This window comes from Electrona antarctica (assembly GCF_951216825.1).
Source record: "Electrona antarctica genome assembly, chromosome: 12".
Taxonomy (NCBI): domain Eukaryota; kingdom Metazoa; phylum Chordata; class Actinopteri; order Myctophiformes; family Myctophidae; genus Electrona; species Electrona antarctica.
The window spans coordinates 32,271,559-32,293,186 of record NC_136793.1 but is presented as its reverse complement, the minus strand read 5'-3'; the positions used below and the strand labels follow the sequence as shown (position 1 = coordinate 32,293,186).

The 21,628-nt window shown below is 42.3% G+C and overlaps 1 protein-coding gene and 1 pseudogene across 2 annotated transcripts; one reads left to right on the top strand and one right to left on the bottom strand.

Moving 5' to 3' along the window:
• Positions 1–1,069: 1,069 nt before the first annotated feature.
• On the top strand, positions 1,070–20,680 carry atp6v0a2b (ATPase H+ transporting V0 subunit a2b). The gene is made up of 20 exons (XM_079515866.1): positions 1,070–1,621; positions 1,906–1,984; positions 2,489–2,586; positions 3,185–3,322; positions 5,205–5,302; positions 6,819–6,945; positions 10,231–10,313; positions 11,096–11,189; positions 12,002–12,214; positions 13,934–14,084; positions 14,265–14,404; positions 14,532–14,689; positions 15,933–16,023; positions 16,151–16,269; positions 16,372–16,582; positions 17,168–17,287; positions 17,400–17,519; positions 17,863–17,980; positions 18,191–18,362; positions 18,774–20,680. The coding sequence occupies exons 1-20, from the start codon at positions 1,505–1,507 to the stop codon at positions 18,874–18,876; spliced, it is 2,550 nt and encodes an 849-aa protein (XP_079371992.1). The 5' UTR covers positions 1,070–1,504; the 3' UTR covers positions 18,877–20,680.
• LOC306933660 (elongation factor Tu, mitochondrial-like) lies at positions 3,537–4,891 on the bottom strand (annotated as a pseudogene). The gene has a single exon. The product of its transcript is annotated as an elongation factor Tu, mitochondrial-like (transcript).
• Positions 20,681–21,628: the final 948 nt, after the last annotated feature.

Below are 21,628 nucleotides of genomic sequence, written 5' to 3'. Positions count from 1 at the left end.
ATAGGAGTTTTGTAATGTTAGTCCAAATCTACAAAAAACAGAATACATTGCATGGATGCACCTGGGACGTATCGTCAGTGATCTATCCTAAGGTCGTCGGTCTCTCAACATCATACCCCTCACTCAGGTGACCCAGCCGGGGGTGATCAAGTCCCGACTTACGTCCCAGTAGCTACCCTCGATCAGTCCCATTAGGGAAAGATAGGGCCACACAATCCGATGCTCCGGAACTACTCTGCCGGAACTGGGAGTGAAAGGAACTGGTGCGTGGACGGACTATAGGCTCTGTGGGTTGACTCCTGTCCGGGCCCCTCCTACGTCTCACCAGGTCCATTCCTGCTCTCACCAGGTCCAGGACCGCAATGGTTCTGCATGGTGGTGTTGCACCAAAATTATAAAATGTTATAGCAATTTATTTTTTTATTATTTACTATAGTCCTACTAGACCTCAAGAAATTACATCTGGCCACAGAAGATCACAGGATCTACTGAATGTGAAGGAGGCCTACTGGGGGGAAGCCACACTGTGTCATAGGCTCAATATCTCAAGTTGACACATTCAATAGATCCCGTGATCTTTTGTGGCCAGATGTAATTTGGGGGTCTAGTAGGACTATAGTAAATAATAAAAAAAGAAATCGCTATAACATTTTGTGGGAAAAAAATACATATTTAGCCCCATGCTCGAATGCCCCCTGTCAAAAACAGATAAAATCCCTAAAACGAAAGAAAGCAGCAAATGGAAAAAAAATAACACTCATCTTTTACTTTGTCTAATAACCTAAAACATGAACCTTGGTTGAAAAAAAGTACAGTACTTAAGTACCGGTAAATGTACTTTACAGTTACATTCCGCCACTGGAAACAGGGATAATGGAGTGTTGTATTGCCCTGTGGACAATTTCATTTCAGAGGATACTTAATATGATGTATCATAGTGTAAATAAAAATATGTTGCTGAATCGAGAAAAAAATATATATGTATATGTAATTTTTTTTCCTCCTTTGGGCGGTATGCGCAGAATCCAGGGGCGGTGGTGATTGGCCAATCAAGCTGCTAAGATTCACTGTCATGTAAGGACTCTGAATGACGCTCTGACAGTGAGTGAGATATGACGTGGAGACTGGATTATTACCTTGTTAGCTAGTGTTTGATGGAACTTCGTTTCTTATGAGATCATTATAATTTACACAATTTGGGATTATGCGAGCAAAGAACCAACGTTAACATTCGAAATGAACTGGCCAGTGTCCAAGTGTTTCGGCCAGACGGAATAAGCTGTTCTCACCACGGAAGCAACTTGTCGCCGGCTAGCTAGCAGACTACACCGACGTTAGCGTCAACATTGAGAAACAATTGACATCAAAACGGACCCGGAATAACGCAGAAGTTAACGAAGAGCTCAAATGGAGGCTCATAAGGGTCATAACATTGGCTAACAAGACTGCAGCTAGCTACTATAGCTAATATTAGCGCATCTGTCTGTTGAAAGGACCTGTCAAAATGGGCTCGTTGTTCCGAAGTGAGGAGATGTGTTTGGCCCAGTTGTTTCTGCAGTCTGGATCCGCATACGACTGTATCAGTGAACTGGGAGAAATGGGACTGGTAGAATTCAGAGACGTAAGTTTACCACGATTGAGCGAGGTGCTGCTAACCTTTAGCAGCTAACGTGTTGTAAAAACTTCAGTCAAAGTTAATATGAAGTGGATAACAGCAAAGCACAAGTACACTATGGTTTATACACTGAGTTGCGTACCATACGGACTGACAACTATTGCATTTGACACCCTTTTCACCTGAACACAATAGTGGTACTGCTTTAATTTACAACCGAGGGCTTATTTTCCTTGCAAATTTATACTTTAAATTTGACCTATACATGTTTTTCACATTGTACCTTTCAGCTCAATCCCAGTGTCAACACTTTTCAACGAAAATTTGTCAGTGAGATTAAAAGATGCGAAGAGATGGAGAGGATTCTTGGTAAGGATACACAATATACACCGCTAACCGCTTCACTTCTATACGCCTGGATGCCTTTTAGCCAATGATCTGGCTGGTCAACGAGGCAGAAGGGTGGTTTAATTGGAGGCCATTCGCAGGAGATTAAATTCTGGGCCCAAATAAAGTGGAACTAGGCAGCTTGTGATAGGATTGAGAATTCTATCCAAGATGTGCCAAGCCAGGCCAACCTAGATTGGTTCTAATCGTACCCCCTGAGGCAGTGGTTCTCAAAACATAAAATAATCAATGATCCCCGGGTCCATTTCGGAACCCCCTTAAGGAACACTGACTGTCCCAGACAGTGGACCACACTGAGAACCACTGCTCTGAGGTTCTTCATTCAATTGAGGACCAATGACCCTCGGGCCTAGAGTTTGGATACAGATTAGGCTCAGCAGTATCATTCCTATCCTTACTCTCTTATCTGTATTTTCAGTGATAACAGGATTACCTTTATGTCGACAACTTGACTATCTTTTACAGGATACCTTCTGAGGGAAATCAAAAAAGCTGATATACCACTTCCAGAAGGAGATGTGAACCCTGTTGCTCCACTGCCCAAGCATGTCATGGTTATAATGGTAAGCTTCTGAACATATTTTTATTTGTTTTTGCTATCTCTCTATCATACTGTAAGTTGCTTATTCCTACTCTATATTTATTACATGTTCATAAAACAGTCCACACTAGGCAGAGTTTGTGAGTGGTGGTCTGTAGTGTAGTAATGAACACTATTTTATTCTTATTTCATATTTTACCTTTAGTTAAAAGCACACTTATAGGGGCACGGTGGCCTGGTCTCTAAACTGCCTCCCCCTGGCCAGCCGGGGCGCCTGATGGAGGGGAAAGGAACTGGTTGGAATAACGTGTTCCTTCCACGCGCTACGTCCAACCAGGGAAACTCCCCCATGTCAGGTGTAAAGGAGCAACTTGGACACTCATGCATGAAGGAAGTTCAAGTCCGTTGCTTTCCCTTGTCCCCCATATATGGGGACTAGGTTGGTGGAGGATGTGTAGAGCCCAGGATCACATTAGATAATTGACGCAGGGGTGAAAATGGGTTACAAAATCATGGGATAAAAAAAAAAGAAAGCACACTTCTATCAAGATAAACAAAATATTGAAGTAAAGCACTTTGCTCATTACTGTGGGATCTTTGTGCATGTCTCTGTTCTACAGGAGCAGCTGCAGAGGCTGGAAGTGGAGTTGAGCGAGGTCACCAGAAACAAAGAGAAGCTACAAAAGAATCTTCTGGAACTGACAGAGTACACGCACATGCTGCGTATCACACGCAACTTCATTCAGCGAAGCACAGAGGTTAGCATCTTGGCAATCTGGGAACCCATTTGTTTTTTGCCACTGGGGGCATCGGGCGCCATGGATTTGTTTTTTGGGGGGGGAATTTCACAATAGAGCCATGCAATCCTCTGAGCTCCCACTTGTTTGTATCTACAATGTGTGCCGGATTTTCATGAAGTGACCGGACACATACAGACCCCCACCTCCCCAGCCCACCCCACCCAACATTCCCTCACCTTGGCCCACCTTTGCCCACCGCCACCTTGTAGCCCCCAAAGTTGATATTGTCTTTGTCTGTCATGGTCAGGATGTCCGTGACCAATGGTCATGTTGCCGTCGCGCAGAGTAAACCGTTGACCCCTCTTGAGAATCATTGGGTGGCGGAGTGTCAGATTCAACGAAGTGTCCTCCCCAGGCATCACCATCTCCTGATCAGCTGGCAGGGTCACACTAACCACCATGTCCCAAGTTAGAGAGAACATAACGGGCATGAAATTGCTGACAAATGGCCTATGTCTGCCTCCTTCTTCCTTACTCGGAATATAAACCTGTGCCTGGACCTTCTGGTGTGGCATGGATGATCCTGGTTTGCTCATCACCATGCCTCTCCTCACATCCTCTCGTTTCAGACCTCGGGCCAGAATGCCCACACTGTCTCCTGCCTCTGCCCGATCCAGAGACTTATGGAACATCTCAAGGCCTGTGACCACAGACTTGAAAGTGAGATTATGCCCCATAAACTCACAATCATCTCCCTTCTTGATAACTCCCCTGCAATGTTCCAGTAACAACAGTGCCCCTGCGTGGGATTGAGTGGACCCCTTCAATGGGCAGCAGGAAAGGCTTTTCCAGTTCTCTCTTGGGCAGAGGAACATAGTTATCCATGATCTCCAGCAGATTCAGTATGGCATTCGCTCCAATTTGTTCTCCAGTGCGCAGAGGGCGGAGCCGATGACGACTGGTGTTTTCTCGCCTTCATAGCCAAACTCGGTGAGCAGCTCTCGGATCTCCAGCTCCACAAGCTCCAGCATCTCCTTGTCATCCACAGCGTCGGCCTTGTTGATGAACACCACAACATGCTCCACGCCAATCTGCCGCGCCAGCAGCAGGTGCTCGCGAGTCTGTGGCATTGGGCCGTCGGTGGCAGCCACCACCAGGATGCAGCTGTCCATATGTGCTGTGCCTGTGATCATGTTCTAACATAGTCCGCATGTCCAGGACAGTCTGTGTGAGCATAGTGCCTATTGTCTGTGGTGTACTCCACATTAGAGGCATTGATGGTGATTCCTCTGAGTTTCTCCTCAGGGGCGTTGTCAATGTCCTCATACTTCTTAAAGCTTGCTCCACCATTTTCTGCCAACACTTTGGTGCTGGCTGCAATCAGGGTGGTCTTGCCATGATCAACGTGCTCAATTGTTCCAGTGTTTACATGGGTTTTTTCTCGAGTGTACGTCTTCTTAGCTACTGCAGCAAATGTCCACTGACTCAGGGGTACAGCACACAGTTTGCGCAGGAACTGCACAGGAGGCTTGGCGAGGAAATCTTGAAAACAGGGCAACATCCACGCAACCACAAAAGCCCTGCCATTTTGAACTCCTTGAGAGATCTCAGTATATGTTAGTCTTTGTCTGCCAATATATACAGTAAGTATATGCACATATATGGGCTTGCCCCTTTTGAGCTGGCTGATTTCTTTGAGCCTGCTGCCATGATGGTACCATGACTCAGGTTAGACAACTCCATAATATTATGTACATATATTAGACTCCATATTTGGGTGTAGCATCATTGGGAACTCCTTATGGTCACAACCATATAAGGAGTCAGAGGTCTGCCGACCGGACTGCTGTCTGTCAAAAAAGTTTAATTAATAGTTGTCCTTTCCCCATCTGTCTTGCAGCGTGAGCCCTTACAAGTGCAGTATGAAGAGTTTCCCTTCTTGGAAAAGGACACAATGATGGACTACAACAGCATGCAGAGGCTTGGAGCCAAACTGGGGTGAGGGACTATCCTACTATAATTTGTCTGTCATATCTGTCACCCCGCTTTGCTCCTCACTGCCTTGACCAGTTGATCTGCATTTGCACACAGGCATTGGCTATTATTATCTCGATTCCCTTTTTTCAATTTAACATTGAACACTGTTTATTAGCGTTTTTCGCCAATTCTGTTCACACTGCATTTTAGTGCACAGTGCATTTCTGCTTGTGGCAACTGCCATGGCAGATTTTACAAGAACAACAAGCTAGATGACAAGAGCAGTGATGGAGATGCCAGGAAGTTGGAAGAGTAGAGATAGTTGTATGTTTATTCATATTTGTATTTATTGTTTACAAAAGCATACTTTCTTTTTAGCACCATAGTTTTTTGTTATGTGTTGATCTTTTTATATAATGATATAGAGCCATATTTTGTTTATTTATTAATGAACTGAAAGTCTGAAGAGCCCTGGCAAATTAATTTCACCCTTATTTTACTGTTCATTATTTTTAAGGTGTGACAATAAAGTCTTTCTTATTCTGAAAAGAATAAATCGGCTAAAGATTGTTGTTTTGTCCATCTGCCAACACTTTCTCTTTCAACAGTTAGTTTCAATTAAGATGCATTTGTGATATATTAATGATCTTTATATAATAATATGTCTGTCTGTCTGTCTGTCCGTCCGTCCCCACACACACCCAACCCACAAACAGAAAAGAAAACATCCATTGACATATGCATAACATGGCATATTAGTTATTACGCATGTCTGGGACATACAAAAGCAGCCAATTTTATGGCCAGGGAGTAATTTTTACTGAAAGGTAATGGCTGGAACGAATTCAGCACCCCAAAAAAAACCTTTTTTCATACCTCAGAAGCTCATATTGGCAAATTTGACATTGTCCTGCATTTATCCTAGGCCCTCCGGGTACCCCAACTTTGATTGGCTCCCACAAAGTTTCCCAAGGGAGATGGCTTGGAACATTTTTTTCTGTGATAGTAGACACCTTTATGAATATAAACACATCTGTGAAGAAAGCTAGTGGTAAGCATTTTTTTTCCAGATTTGCCACAACTTAAGCTAATTTTCCCTAACTTAAGAGGCGGGATCAAACCTAATCTTTTGATGTTTTTTCATAAATGAATTCCCTTTTTTTTATGTCATGAAAAGTAGTGAAAATTGCTGATCTACAAACTCATAATGCATCACAAGACGCAAGCTTGTAGATCTGATTTCGTTACGAATTTGGAACATAAGCCTTGAATAACATGCCAAAATAGGGACGCCAGATGGAAGGTGGTTAAGTTTGCCTCTGGGTTTTATAAATATTTAACCAATGAAACATAGCAAACAAGAGGTTATAGCTGCTAGAATTGGATCTGTTGGACCACAGGTTCTTTTTTCCATTTCCTGAAAAATTACGTTTTCTTTTATATACAGTACATACAGGTCAGGTAGGTTTAGGCCCAACAGCAACGATATGTTGGTGCACACATGCTTTTTAAAATGTTTGCCTCTCCATTCCCCCAGTTTTATCTCAGGCCTGATACATAGGACAAAGATAGAGGCCTTTGAGCGGATGCTGTGGAGAGTGTGTAAAGGCTACACCATCCTCAGCTACTCAGAGATTGATGAGTATATTGAAGACCCTGATACGGTATGTCCCCCTGAGTTAATATTGGCTGGGTTTCCCAAAGGAAATATGAATAGTAGTGGCCTGAGGCCTGGTATGCTAGGCCTGAGGCCTATATTGGTAGGCCTGAGGCCTACCATACCGGCCTGACCGGTCAATAAAAGAATGCTGAATTAACTAGCTTGTATTGGTAACTTTGACTGCACAATAGCCTCCCATTTAACCTCCTTGTCTAGGCCTATATTTATTAACCCACAATCAAATGTTATTCAATTTAATTCACTTGCACAATGGGACAGTAGTGTTTTCATATAGGCCTACGTTTACCTTGCCGACATCACTTTGCCTCTGAAATGCCTCTGAAATATTTGGACAGCTGACAGTAGGCTCTCTTCACTCTTAAAAATGATATATATATATATATGGCAATTTAATTTCTTTGATGCTGAAGTAGGCCTAAACATGTTTGTTTAATTTCAAAGTTTTTATATTTAAATGAGATGAAGAAAGTCACCACTCGCATCACACATTTCTCTGCGAATGGTTTTACTACTGCCACATGTCGACAGGTGTGTGTAGGCTAAAGAGGCTTTAGGGAAACCGGTTTGCTTCTACATGTATTCATGCTTGAGGCCTTACGTGCGCAATGAGGACAGGTATGGCTGTGCTCTAGTCTAGTCAGTGTTTCCCAAAATAGAACATAGTCTCTGATTGGCTGCCATGCCGCCAGTTTGGCCGCACACAGGCTTCTGTTTGCGGCCTAGAGGGGTGTGTTCAAGCTACGTGCAGCACAAAATCTATTTGGGAAACCCAACCATTGTCCTTACCAATTCCCTGCATTTCAGAGTGAGATTTAATGAGCAGCAGTAAAAGAGAAAATCACACCCGTGTGAAGTGAGGGGCGCTCTTTTCATTACAAAAGTAATTCTGGCCAATCACTTGTTCTGGCGTCTTTGCTTTTCTGCCCTCACTTTTATCTTCAATATGTACATTTCTCAGCCAATCAACTCATCGCTAAGTATGGGGTGATCAGCCAATCACAAGCCAATGTTTGTGTTCACACAGACCCGGAAAGCTGGACATAGGAGGGGCTAGCGCCCCTCAAAAACAACAGTCCCTTTTTGAGGAGCGCTAGCGAGTGATTTCACTTCTACCCGCAGGGTACAAATGGTACAGATGTCACTGTTTGTAGCAGTCAAACAAAAAACGGCGCACATCCTCATCCACTTTTAAATGCTCCAATTTTTATTTCTGCTGTAAATAAAACAATTAGCATTTAAAAGTTAGTTGCAAGACCCCCTCTTGTTTTTCACAGTTTGTAGCAGTAACATGACTCCCTATGGCCTATTTATTACACCATTAACCCATTATGTGAACACAACATCCAATTACAAAATTGGGAATTGCATGTTGATGGGCCTCACCTCCAGAATCGGCGAATCGCTTTCACTTTTGCCCATTTCAATTCAATTCAATTTTATTAAAGTGTCAAATCACAACAAGTTGTCTCAAGACACTTTACAACCAACAAAGATCCACCCAGAGCAAGCAATATTGCGACAATGGTAACGAAAAACTCCCCTTTAGGAAGAAACGTCAGGCAGAACCCAACTCTAGGGTGGGCGGCCATCTGCCTCGACCGTGTCGGGGGGAGGGTAGAGGGAATAGGAAGAAAGAATAGAAGAGAGATAGACAGGGTGGGCTCCATGGAGGGGCCTGGTCCACATCTGGTCCAGGTCGTGCACTGTGAGGCCGGGTCCACGGTAACACTTGGGCTCCATGAAGTGGCCTGGTCCACGATCACACTCGGCAGTCAGTTGGGGGTTAATATTAGAGGTCCACGGAACTGCGAAGTGGAGGACAAAAAGAGACTCCGGGGAAGGATTCCCCGGATGTTGGGTTAGTGGCAGGCCTTACTGGAGCCTATACAGTGTATATTACAAGCACTGCTGGGAGACTGCTGGGCTCCATGAAGTGGCCTGGTCCACGGTCACACTCGGCAGTCAGTTGGGGGTTAATATTAGAGGTCCACGGAACTGCGAAGTGGAGGACAAAAAGAGACTCCGGGGAAGGATTCCCCGGATGTTGGGTTAGTGGCAGACCTTACTGGAGCCTATACAGTGTATATTACAAGCACTGCTGGGAGACAAACCCACACAAACAATGTACAATTATGGTATTTAGCAGACACACAACACAGGTGCGGGGTTTGGTGGGAGGTTCCCCTTACTCAGTTCTCACCCTTATGACTTTATCGGGTGAGCGAGTACTGGGGACAAGTCTAGCTATAGGCTTTGTCGTAGAGAAAGGTTTTCAACCTAGTCTTGAATGTGCAGAGCGTGTCAGCCCCACGGACCGAAGCCGGGAGAAGGTTCCACAGCTGAGGTGCCTGGGACCTAAACGCCCTGCCTCCTATTGTAACTTTTGATATTTTTGGGACAGTAAGCATTTTTGCATACTGTAAACGCACTGGTGTTCTAGTTGGTTTGTAGGGGTTGATGAGTTCTTTGAGATATTGTGGTGCCTGACCATTGAGAGCTTTGTAGGTGAGGAGAAGAATTTTGAACTCTATTCTGTATTTAACCGGGAGCCAGTGTAGAGAGGCCAGTGAAGGAGTGATATGGTCTCTTCTTCTGGTACCTGTCAGCACACACGCCGCAGCATTTTGAACTAGCTGTAGGCCTTTCAGAGACTTACTTGGGCAGCCTGACAATAGCGAGTTGCAGTAATCCAGCCTTGAGGTAACAAATGCGTGGACAAGTTTTTCTGCGTCATTTTTGGACAGGATGTGCCTAACCTTTGCAATATTACGCAGGTGAAAAAAGGCAGTCTTTGTTTCCAACTCGCTGAGCCTCGCCTCCAGCACCGCAAACAGGCTGCACTTGTTACACACGTCCGAAGCAACAAAGGCGTCAGGGGTGTAACTATACATATTGCATACGGCGCAGGAGAGAGGGCATAGGGGGTGCCACCAACACGAACAGTCTGTTGTACAAATTGTATTTCCCCCGCACCCTTCTTGTTTCAGCCTGGTGGATATCTGCGCTTTAAGTAGTGCACTTTTATAATTTGATTCTTATTTGGTCATGTAAGTTTTATTTCAGGTATTGTGAATGATTCCATGTCCAGTGGCTTGAAGTATGTTCATGTACTCTACTCCTGTATGTAGGCCATCATGCCTGTGATCTCTTGAACAACATGAGCAAGAATACAAATTAGTGTCTATTATTGTGTAGTTAAAATAATTTCACTTGAAAAGTTGGTCCTGGTGGCTTGGATATACAACGTTTCCTGTTATTTCCTTTACAGGGTGAACCTGCTAAAAGTGTGGTGTTCCTGATCTCTTATTGGGGGGAACAAATCGGCCAGAAGGTCAAGAAGATCTGTGACTGGTAATGATTTTTCTTAGTTTGTATCCCTCCGCCGGTAATAGCCTTGGCCACAGGCATTATCTTCTTCTTCGTCTCACTATGGTAACGTGGCCAAAGTTTGTACGTATGTACTAGGGCATTGGTTCCCAACCCTTTTATACTGATTTGATTTTGGCAAAGCTGCAAAAAGAATGCTTACCACTAGCTTTCTTCACGATTATGTTCATAGTCATAAATATGTCTACTATCACACATCAATTTGTTCCAAACCAACTCCCTTGGGAAACTTTGTGACAGCTGCTGAAAGTTGGGGTACCATAACCATTAAAAAATGTAATTATACTTTAAGTGGCATGTGACGTGTCAAACTAGGGGTTTTTCATGATTCTGAATCCATTGCAAGCATTAGGTTTGCACGAAAAACACTCCTTCAGCTAAAAATGGCCATAGCCGTCACGAGGTCAGCACATTTGGGCAAGTGGCTATGGCCGAATTTAGCCCAACCTGGGCCTTGAGCCTTTTCAACCTGCAGTTTGTTCCTCTCTGAGACCAGCAGTGCTGAGTCATCTGCGAACAGGAACAAGTTGCAGTCACAAGCTGATGTCATGTCGTTTACATATATTACTAACTACATTTTAAAATTTGTCCAGAGAGAAAGAAACACGATAGGAGAAATCACTATGCTTGCATGGCGTACAGACAGAAATTGCAACTAAGGCATACAACAGTGTCTTGTTTGTGTCTTGTCACTGTTTAGCATTGCTTATCTGACTTGGATAACAATTTTTTTTGTTTCTCCCCAGCTATCACTGTCACTTGTATCCATATCCCAATAGCAATGAGGAGCGAAATGATGTTGTAGAAGGACTTAGAACCCGCATTCAGGACCTGCACACAGTATGTCTATATTTTTTCATTCAAAAGGTTTTTGTTGCATCTATACTTCAGGTCACAGAAAAGTAGTTAAACATGTATACCGGTAGTTTGCTTTCACAGCTAAAATTGTGACTTCTTCACCGACTAATGGATTACTTGGAAGATTGTTTTGCTGTCATTTGCTGGTTAAAATATAATCTGCTTAGGTGTTCTGACTAGATTGGAACATATCATGTATTCATTATATCCCAGCAAGGGTAACCCTTGTACCAGTCTTTTGTGGAATGATAATAGTTTGAGGTCATTTTCAGTTACAAAATAACAGTTTCTGTAACATGAATGAGCTTTTCATTTCCTTTGGGAGCCACTATTGGCAGCTGTGCTAGGGTAGCTATCCGAAGGAGCATTGCTCCAGGAATTACATTAGCTTCCTGTAGCACATGATCTACATGAGACTTTTTCCTCCCCTTGTCTTAACCCCCTCTATAAACGTATTGTCTTTGCCAGGCCGAAGGCATCTAAAGTTTGCAGGAGTGGTTCGCTTTGAACAAAATGTCTGAAATAATGAACAACACAACAATATATTTGTTTCTTCATATGGGTGTGGAATGAATATTTGTTCATAATGTGAAACACCAGAGACATATGTTTAACTGTTCATCTCCTCAGGTGCTCTACAGGACAGAGGACTATCTGAAACAGGTTCTGAACAAGGCATCAGAGTCATATGTTTAACTGTTCATCTCCTCAGGTGCTCTACAGGACAGAGGACTATCTGAAACAGGTTCTGAACAAGGCATCAGAGTCATATGTTTAACTGTTCATCTCCTCAGGTGCTCTACAGGACAGAGGACTATCTGAAACAGGTTCTGAACAAGGCATCAGAGTCTGTCTACACTTGGGTCATCCAAGTCAAAAAGATGAAATCCATCTACTATATCCTCAACATGTGTAGCTTTGATGTCACAAACAAGTGTTTGATCGCTGAAGTGTGGTGTCCTGTCGGTGACCTTCCCACCCTGCGGATGGCGCTAGAGGAAGGCTCGGTGAGAAAACTGTACACAATACACATGATGTGGTTGCTTGCTTCTTGAAGTGGAACATTGTTATTATTGAGAGAAGGATGCAACTACAATGTGAAGTATAAAGTGCATGCTATGTTTCGTGTTTGCAACATAAGGATGCAACCATAAGATATTCCCACATGAAATGAATGAGATTCTGTGTGTAGAGGGCGGTGTAAGGGAGCCTTAATCCTCTATGTGCTGCTTTGACTATTTTCCAGTCCAGCCGATCACCTGTTTGTCTTTAATGTACATACTAGTTTTGGCCGCTTCGCAACCCTCACACTTATCGTCACACTGCTGATCCGACCAATATCTTTGGGTCATAGTGTTGTCAGAGTACCCATTATACCCAACTGTCTATGTCCCTTTTGTGTCCATATATGGAGATGTCTGTATCTGTCGGTCCTTGTCCCTTTTTTGCTCATATATGGAGACCCCTCTAGTGACATCTTTGTCACTGTTCGCCAATAGAAGGCTCTGTAGTAGAAGACTGGCCCGATGAAGTGACCGGTGGTGACGCAACTCTCCTTATATGGCTCTGGGTCGGATCAGTGTCTCTGGACAACCGGATCTCTGTATCTGTCAGTCCTTGTTAAGGGTGTGTGCACCTTTTATATTCGGATATTTGGCACAGCTTTGTGTGTATGTGTGTCGGAATGAGCACGGAATGTACTCCACTGATTGGCTGAGCACAGAATGCACCGCTCAGTTCACACAAGTGTGATTTTAAAAAATATATAAAATTAGGTTCTTTATTACACATTTCCATTTTGCACACATATTACTGTCATGTCTTTAATAAAATGTTGCTTTATAACAAATAAAATAAGCAAGTAATGCCTAGGTTAATTTGCTGGTCAGTGGCCACATACTGTAGACAACATATAAACGTAGACACCCGTTCCGGCTCTGGAGCGTATGTGCTCAAGGGAGGGCAAATCTTTCCCGAGATTCATTGCGAAGCCCCGTGGAAGCATGAGCGTGTGTCACAGAGTGAATGTTCGGGAAAGATGCGCTGTGATTGGAAAGTAATCACTTGAGTGGCAGCGTGACGTAACGTGCCTTCCACACTTCCGGCATACTTCCTCTCCCAGTGTAAATTCTTCCGCCCCTCCTTCAACACACATCGCTCCAACGAACTGCAGCGGCCAATGAGGCATCTATTTTTTTTTTATATCGATGAGTGGCCACCTAGACTGCTGCCTGGCATCATAATCGTTCACTTCCTAGTGCACTCTGCAGCGAGGGATCTAGCACAGGGGTTTGCAACGTTTATGGCTGGGGACCCCCAAAAATGCTTTGGCCATGTCTCGTGACCCCCACCCCGCCCTCTCCCCACCAGGTTGAGAACCCCTGATCTAGCAGTGCTTACTCTTAATGCTTACAGACACTGGTCGGATTGAAAAAAGTTTGTGTGAGTACTGTAATGATAGGAAAGTGTCACAATGGAGAAATCACATCCAATATAAACTGAACACCCAGTCACCCACTGGATGATCACTCGTTAGTTACCTCGTACTGCCAGCTGCCACTGCCGCTCGGTTTGAAGAATGAATCATAAGGTTTGTGTGAAGAAGATCCAATACCACGTGTCATAGTTTAAAAATTTAAAAAAAATCCCAGTGTGAACAAGCAGGGCTATTATTCCAGTGCATGCTTGGGTTTTTGAAGACATTAAAAATCTATCCTTGTTCACAGAGGAAGAGTGGTGCAACAGTTCCGTCTTTTGTCAACCGCATCCCCAGCAACGACACCCCCCCTACACTAATAAGGACCAACAAATTCACTTCTGGTTTCCAGAACATTGTGGATGCCTATGGTGTGGGCAGCTACAGAGAGGTTAACCCAGGTATGTATGTGGTCACTACTCGTACTTCGCTTTTCTGCCCTCAATTTTATCTTCAATATGTACTTTGCAGAGTTTGCGCAGCCAATTAAATCATCACTATGGGGGGGGGGCACACAGTGCTGGCTTTAGCTGCCATGGGTCCACAGCTGTCTTATTGACGTTCTGCCATTTGGTCTTTAGCGCCTTACACAATCATCACCTTCCCTTTCCTGTTTGCTGTGATGTTTGGGGACCTGGGTCATGGCATGATCATGGCTTTGTTCGGTTTCTGGATGGTGTTCTATGAGAACGATCGCAAACTGAAACGCACCAGGAATGAGGTGAATAAGTCGATCAATCCACTCCAGAAATAGACTCAAACATTGTTCACAAGCAGACTTGGTACATAATACTGTAAGTCTTTGCCATTTACCTGTTTTTTTTGTGTGATCTGATGTTTATGTGCAGATTTGGAACACATTCTTTGAGGGCCGTTACATCATTCTCATGATGGGCCTGTTCTCAATCTATACTGGTCTCATCTACAATGACTGCTTCTCCAAGTCCCTTAACATCTTTGGTTCTGGCTGGAGTGTCCGTGCCATGACGAAAGCTGGAGTTTGGACGTGAGTACTTCATAACCCCACAAATACTGTAGGACAGTGGTTCTCAACCTTTTTGGCTGGCGACCCCCATAAAAATAAAAAGCTAATATGAGGCTATGTGCTTGCATAAAGTGAGTGGCAAAGTGAGTTTAACATTGTTTAATTCAATCAGACTTTTCTGTTTGGATGTATGAGCTGTCGAGGCCAGAAATGTTGTCTTATGTTTAATAAACTCCACTGGTTTATCAATGTGATTTTAGATGTTTGGCATAAGCAATGTTATAAGCAATGTTTTCTTACATACAACTATTTGCTGTTGACATATTTGATGGAGCAAGTTAAGTTTATTGTCCAAAAATAAGGAGTGAGTATTGGCTGCTGATTAGAGTGCAGAGTCACTCAGTACAGTATGTGTGCCCAGACATGCATACAGGCTTGAGTGCAGGGCAGACACAATGCACAAAGACATGGCACAGAAACTTCCTCAATTGCTCTCTCTTCCTCATCAAATATTGCCTGCTAGTTAAGAAGAAGTAGGTCGGGTGGCTTATTGTCGGTATCAGCCGGTAACACGTGGGAGTCTGACCCCGTAGCAATGCGCTAGACTAGACCCCTGGGAGGTGGAGCGCCACACCTACCATCAGCTCCCAGTACTTCCTGCACGACTTGCCGCACTAGCCATGCTACTCATACGCTGAGTTGGAGGTGCCCGGGATCGAACCCATGAAGGCGAGAGCTCTACCGACTGAGCTACCCGGACACTGTAAAATACACTGCTAGTTAAATATTATTGTTTGCACTTTTACTGAAATATTAACAGAGAAAGCTGAAAATGATGAATGTTGTTTTTAAATCCATCCATCTTCAGCTGCTTATCCGGAGTCGGGTCGCAGGGGCAACAGTTCCAGCAGAGATTATCTCCAGCCTACCCTCTCCAGAGCAACATTAGCAACTTACTTATTTTTTTCTTTTTTCTTAGCACATTCAGAAAAGCGCACACTCTAAATTATTTACCACCCCCTTGGAAGGCCACGACCCCCAGGTTGAGAACCATTGCTGTAGGAAAGTGTAGAACCATTAAACGGCCAAATTCACATTCAATTCACAAGTCATATTTCTACATATTTTCTGGTTGTTTATAGTGAATGTCATCTAATGAGAATTTCTAATTCTGTTTCAAGTTTTATGACCAAGAAGACAAATCTATGTATGGACAATGAAATGGTTTTGGATATGTTTTCTAATATTTTGTTGTATCCGACAGTGATGCAGATATCAGGGCCAATCGTTTTCTAAGTCTGGATCCAAATATTACAGGAGTCTTCACAGGACCCTACCCGCTGGGAATCGACCCGGTGAATGTTTCTTATTGTCGGATAAATAAACATCATGCATGACATAAATGATCAATGTTACTTTATATTAATCACTCAAATGTGGGTTAGTAATATCTCCTTCATCTCTTGTCTTTTCCTTGGGAAGATCTGGAACCTGGCATCCAACCGCCTCACTTTCCTAAACTCATATAAGATGAAGATGTCAGTAACCGTGGGCGTCATACACATGAGTTTTGGGGTCATACTCGGTATCTTTAACCACTTGTAAGTAACCATGTCTTCATTTGACGTTAGAGCTTGTATTGACAGAATTAACTGGATTTTGTGGAGCATAACTACATCTTATTTATGTCAACACCCACATAGGCACTTTAGGAAGAAATACAACCTCTACTTGGTATTTCTTCCCGAAATCCTGTTCCTGCTGTGTCTGTTTGGCTACCTGGTGTTCATGATACTCTACAAGTGGCTGGCCTTCTCTGCTCAGGACTCCAAGCACGCCCCCAGCATCCTCATCCACTTCATAAACATGTTCCTCATGCAGGGCGATGATGTACAGCCCCTCTACCCAGGACAGGTGAGAATGTACAGATGTAAAACCCCGCCACATGTGGGTTGTGTGTTGGCAATACACTATCGAGGGATTAATTAATGCTGGCGGGAATTGTGTTTTAATAGTCAAATCCTTTATAAACACAGAGTTGAACCTAATTGGCTCAATACCGGTATGCAATGAATAAAGGTCATACAACATTGTGCAGTATACTTTAGGCTTACCATCAAAATGCATTATATGCACCATTTTCCATTCAAAATATAATGTTAATCAAATATAATCCCAAATCTGCCAATGTTTAAGACTGAAAGTTGAATGTAATTTCTGAGTTCAGTTGTCAGCATTAACGCAGAGCGAAAGAAAAAAAGAATGATGCTCTAGGACTGTTTAATTGTGATGTTTTCTGCTTTGATTTTGGGAGTGGCAGGTAGAAAGTTACCTGCCACATACAGTAGCTCTGATGCTGGTTCTACTGCAGAGGTCACATCATGAATATGAATTGATCGACACTGAACAGATAAAATCCACTTCATTTTAAGCTGGTTATTGCCACTGAGGCAGAAGATAATGAGAAGGTTATGCACATGTCTCCTGTGTTTCATCTAGACTGGACTACAGGTGTTCCTAGTGGTCATTGCCTTGCTCTCTGTGCCTGTTTTACTGCTGGGAAAACCGCTTTACCTTTATTGGCTTCACAATGGAGGCCGCCACCTAAGAATGTACAGGGTAAGTCTTGTTTTTTGTGTGTGCTCTTGCCTTTTGTATGCGTGTTGATAGACATATTAGTCAATAGACGATTAGTCATGTGCCTAAATATTTGTGTCACTAACCCCCTTAGGGGTATGAGCGTGTTCGACGCAGCAGCGAGGAGGAACTCTCCCTTATGAGGGCTCATGACATGGAGGAGGGAAGCAGTCACAGTGACCTCTCCACCAGCAGAGAGCATCAGACGGAGGAGGTTGGCACGACAACACCATTGTCTGCTCAGCTAGAATCCAGTGATTCTCAACCTTTGGGCCATGATGATACTGCAAGTTGGCCCCCAAATAATCAGGAAAACATTACGTTTTTAGTAATAATATAACGAAATGAATTGAGATTCAAGCAGGAACACGATTGGTATACAAAACAAATAACCTGATCTGCACATGCACTTGATGGGCCCTGATCAAGAAAAGGTTGAGAACCACTGAGCTAGTCATATTATGTTAACACGCAAAAAAAACACAATCATGTGACATCAGTGGCAGATTTCTGCCCCCAACCAAGAAGTAACGATTATTGTTTTTCTCTTTTGAAAGTTTGACTTTGCAGATGAATTCCTTCACCAGGCCATCCACACAATAGAATATTGCTTAGGTTGCGTCTCCAACACAGCCTCTTACTTAAGGCTCTGGGCTCTGAGTCTGGCACATGCCCGTGAGTATCCTCCTTGTGAAATTCACAGACCCTCAGTCAACACATTTATGCCATTTCTTTGTTTTAAAAAAAAGCCAAATCAACTGCAAGAACATACTGCAACAAAGAGTTCTTCCACTACTGTAGTGTAAAAAGGCAATGTATATATATTTCTTGTTTCTCCTCTCAAATATCACTCGACTGAATGTTTCCTTGCCTCTGCTCTCACAGAGCTGTCTGAGGTGCTGTGGACTATGGTGATGCGTGTGGGGCTACGGATGGACACCAGTCTGGGCATCATGTTCTTGGTCCCTGTGTTTGGCCTGTTTGCTGTTCTCACAGTGTCTATCCTCCTGGTAATGGAGGGACTGTCTGCCTTCCTTCATGCCCTTAGGCTGCACTGGTAAGATGCATGCCCCCAACTACAATGATTTCCTTTTATTATTTATTTATTTGGACTATATATATATATATATATATATATATATATATATATATATATATATATATATATATATATATATATATATATAATGTGTATATATCCCCTTGATAAATTGATTCAACAAGGATGTGTCACTCAGAATGACTGGCAATACAAATGAAAATGTTTATCTAATGCAGTTAATATAATGTCAGAAGAGAAAGTGGGTACATAATAAATTACATATCATATCAATAAAACAAAGGTGTTTGCATGATACACAGCAAATGAATACACAACATGAACAGATTTAAAATGGAAAATACCAGTTTACTTATGTTTTTATTGCGATAGCTGTTCCTGTGGTTATACATTTGTTTTCCTTCTCAGGGTGGAGTTCCAGAATAAATTCTACAGTGGAACTGGGATCAAGTTTTCTCCCTTTTCCTTCTCCCTCCTGCCATCCAGCTTTGAGCATGATGGCTTGCTATGAAAGGACAAGCAGGTTGTCGTTGTCCAGTAGTAAACACAGCCAAAATGTGCCAGCAGAGATCAGTTGTGCTAAAGCCCACCTAGATATAGGATTGGCTTCCTAAAGCCTTACAAGGCAGTCTGAAAAGTGTAACTTCCTACAAGCCCAACAATGCCTAAGACTTTGTATCTAATGATGACCTCTTCATGCCTACAGACAGCACAATTTTTTAGCCAGGGATTATCATTTTGTCACTCATCTCATGTGCTCACTGAGCCTTCTGTATCAGTTTGACACTTGCAGCTTCATTCATATTTATGTTGCACAGAGTAATTGAACATGGCTAAAGCAGAAATTGTTGGATGTTCAACATGTCAAGCTCAAGAATCAAGTGCATCATCCGCATGGTAAACAAATGATTTGCTTTAAATGTTAGAGTTTTTCTGAGGTCACTGGGAGGAGTGGAATGCAAAAGTTCATTTTCACAGTTTATTTTATACTTTTTCTTGCACTGACTGCCTTACAGAAGTCCAACCAAATGAATGAGCATATCTATTTTTCATATTTTGGGGCTATCAAAACATTGCAAAGGGTATTTTACTTGTCTTTATTGAAAACTGTTTTGACATGAATGTGATAAGAGATGTATATACTTTTATAGAGCAATTGTTTAAATTATTACTATTATTTTGTTTTTGGAATCATAGTGCATCAATTTGAACGTTGAATGCTTGTCCCATGCTGTGATTATGCTTCTTGAAGATGTGTATTTACAATGTTGTTTGTGCCCCCATCACCTTGTGAGAAACATTTCACATTCCACTGAAAGCTTCACATGCTTTTATGTTTTAGCTGCTCTAGAGCCATGGAATGAGTTGGCAATAGGGCAGTAAAAGTACTACACAGTAAGTATTGATTTAACTGAGTTAAATTAACACAGTGGATTTTACTGTGTAGACTGGAAAGATGTGTGAAGCCTTATTCTAATACAATACTTTAGTATGTACCGTATGTATATGATTTAAGAAATTATTTTAGCTGTACTAAAATCTAACTTGTGTTTTAACTTATGTTTCTAGTTTTACTTGTAATTGGAAATATTAAATCTGGCCAGTTTTATTTGATCATTATGCTGAACATGATGGGGCCATCTCCATGTTCCTAGTGTCTAGTATGTTCCCAGGGTCCGGTTAAGTGTAGTGTCCATGGATATTTTAATCCGAAGATCCAACTGGTTGGATTTCTGCAGAGCAAAAGAGTGAGTTGCAAGCCTCCTTTTTCAAATTCATCCCACTGTGTTCTACTGGTTAGGCCAGCACCAATGCAGGCGTGCTATACTGTATGTGCATGAATTTGATCACAAAATGGTGGATATTGGGAACATGAGACCCAGGGAACATAATATGCTCCCAACATTATGGGAGTGCTTGGACCTCCTCAATCGCAATTTATCTTTCTGTGGTTTTAAAACACCAAATGCTTTTCAGCTTATGAGTGTTTCATTTTTGAAGGGTGTGGCCTTTGATATTGGAACAAGATTCAAAACTTGGTAAAATATCCAGACAACCACTGTATTGTATGGGTGTGTACTATGATGTGTTTGCTTTGACATTCTTTAATTACTGATGACATTCACATGGGGGTGGTTCTTCTACATGTCATTTCTTCTAATGTAGCCCCAGATCTTGTCTGTTTTTAGAATGAGAATGGGTTTCAAAAGGAATTGCATTGAAGAAGAAAAAAACATTGTACTAATACATTCCTGTTTTTATTTTCTATTTGTTTATGTTGACGATTGTAATAAATTGTATTTGATTGAATTGTACATTTTCTAATTAATATTCTTTGTAGACTGATTTAATTGAGCCAAGGCTGAAATCAGAACTCGATGCAGTGACAGTATGGTTAGAGATAGGATAAGTGATTTTAGTCAAAAACTATACAAAAAATAAATGAATGAATAATTGATTGGATTTGTTAACGTGTTCAAAGGATTGAAAGACTAGCGATCTATGTACATTATGCGTTTGTTATTGTTTTGTTCTTTGTTTATCTTAACATTTTGTTGCATATAAGAAAGAGAAATCCGTGTGAAGTGATGTATTTTGTGTTAACACAAAATAGCCGATTTCCTCAGACACATATGATGTAAATTCTCCATTTATTGTCGATGGCATTTAATGTTTGTTAGGACAAAAATCTACACTAGCTGAATATAGGAGGGGCTAGCGCCCCTCAGAAATGTGGATGGATAGGCATCAATAAGCTACAAGCTTAGATTTTACGTCAGACACCACGCATGGTGTTTTGAGCATCAGCTTTTCATCGGGCTAAGGAGAGAACGGACTGATCTGGTCATAACTGCAGTCCAAGACTGATATAGCCCTTCATAGACCTTCATAGTGTCTCAGTGGTATTTCAGGGTGTTGTTGGGTGGATAGAAATTAACAGTAGCCTACACAATGTACACTGCTAGTAATATTGGTGCCCTCTTCTTAAATGTTGAAAGAGCTAAGATAGTGGTCACAGACACTATGGGTGACTTAAACGTCCCTGGTGCCTTCTTCCTACAGTAGGTACATGAAAGGTTTCAAAGAGTCTCACCGTCTTCTGCTGGACCTGAAGAACGAGGCCCTCCCGAGTCTGGTTAGTATATAACCATAGAGTATATATATAAGTATATAACCAATGAGCCTTCAAAAGAGGAAGTAGAATACTAAAATGCCTATGTTAATGGAATTAAGTCTGTCAGTCATATGATCAAACACAATGG

Coding starts and splice junctions, on each gene's coding strand:
- atp6v0a2b (XM_079515866.1), top strand. CDS start 1,505: ATGGGCTCGTTGTTCCGAAGTGAGGAGATGTGTTTGGCCCAGTTGTTT. Junction 6,946..10,230: donor ATATTGAAGACCCTGATACG/GTATGTCCCCCT, acceptor TTTCCTTTACAG/GGTGAACCTGCTAAAAGTGT. Junction 14,405..14,531: donor TGAAACGCACCAGGAATGAG/GTGAATAAGTCG, acceptor GTTTATGTGCAG/ATTTGGAACACATTCTTTGA.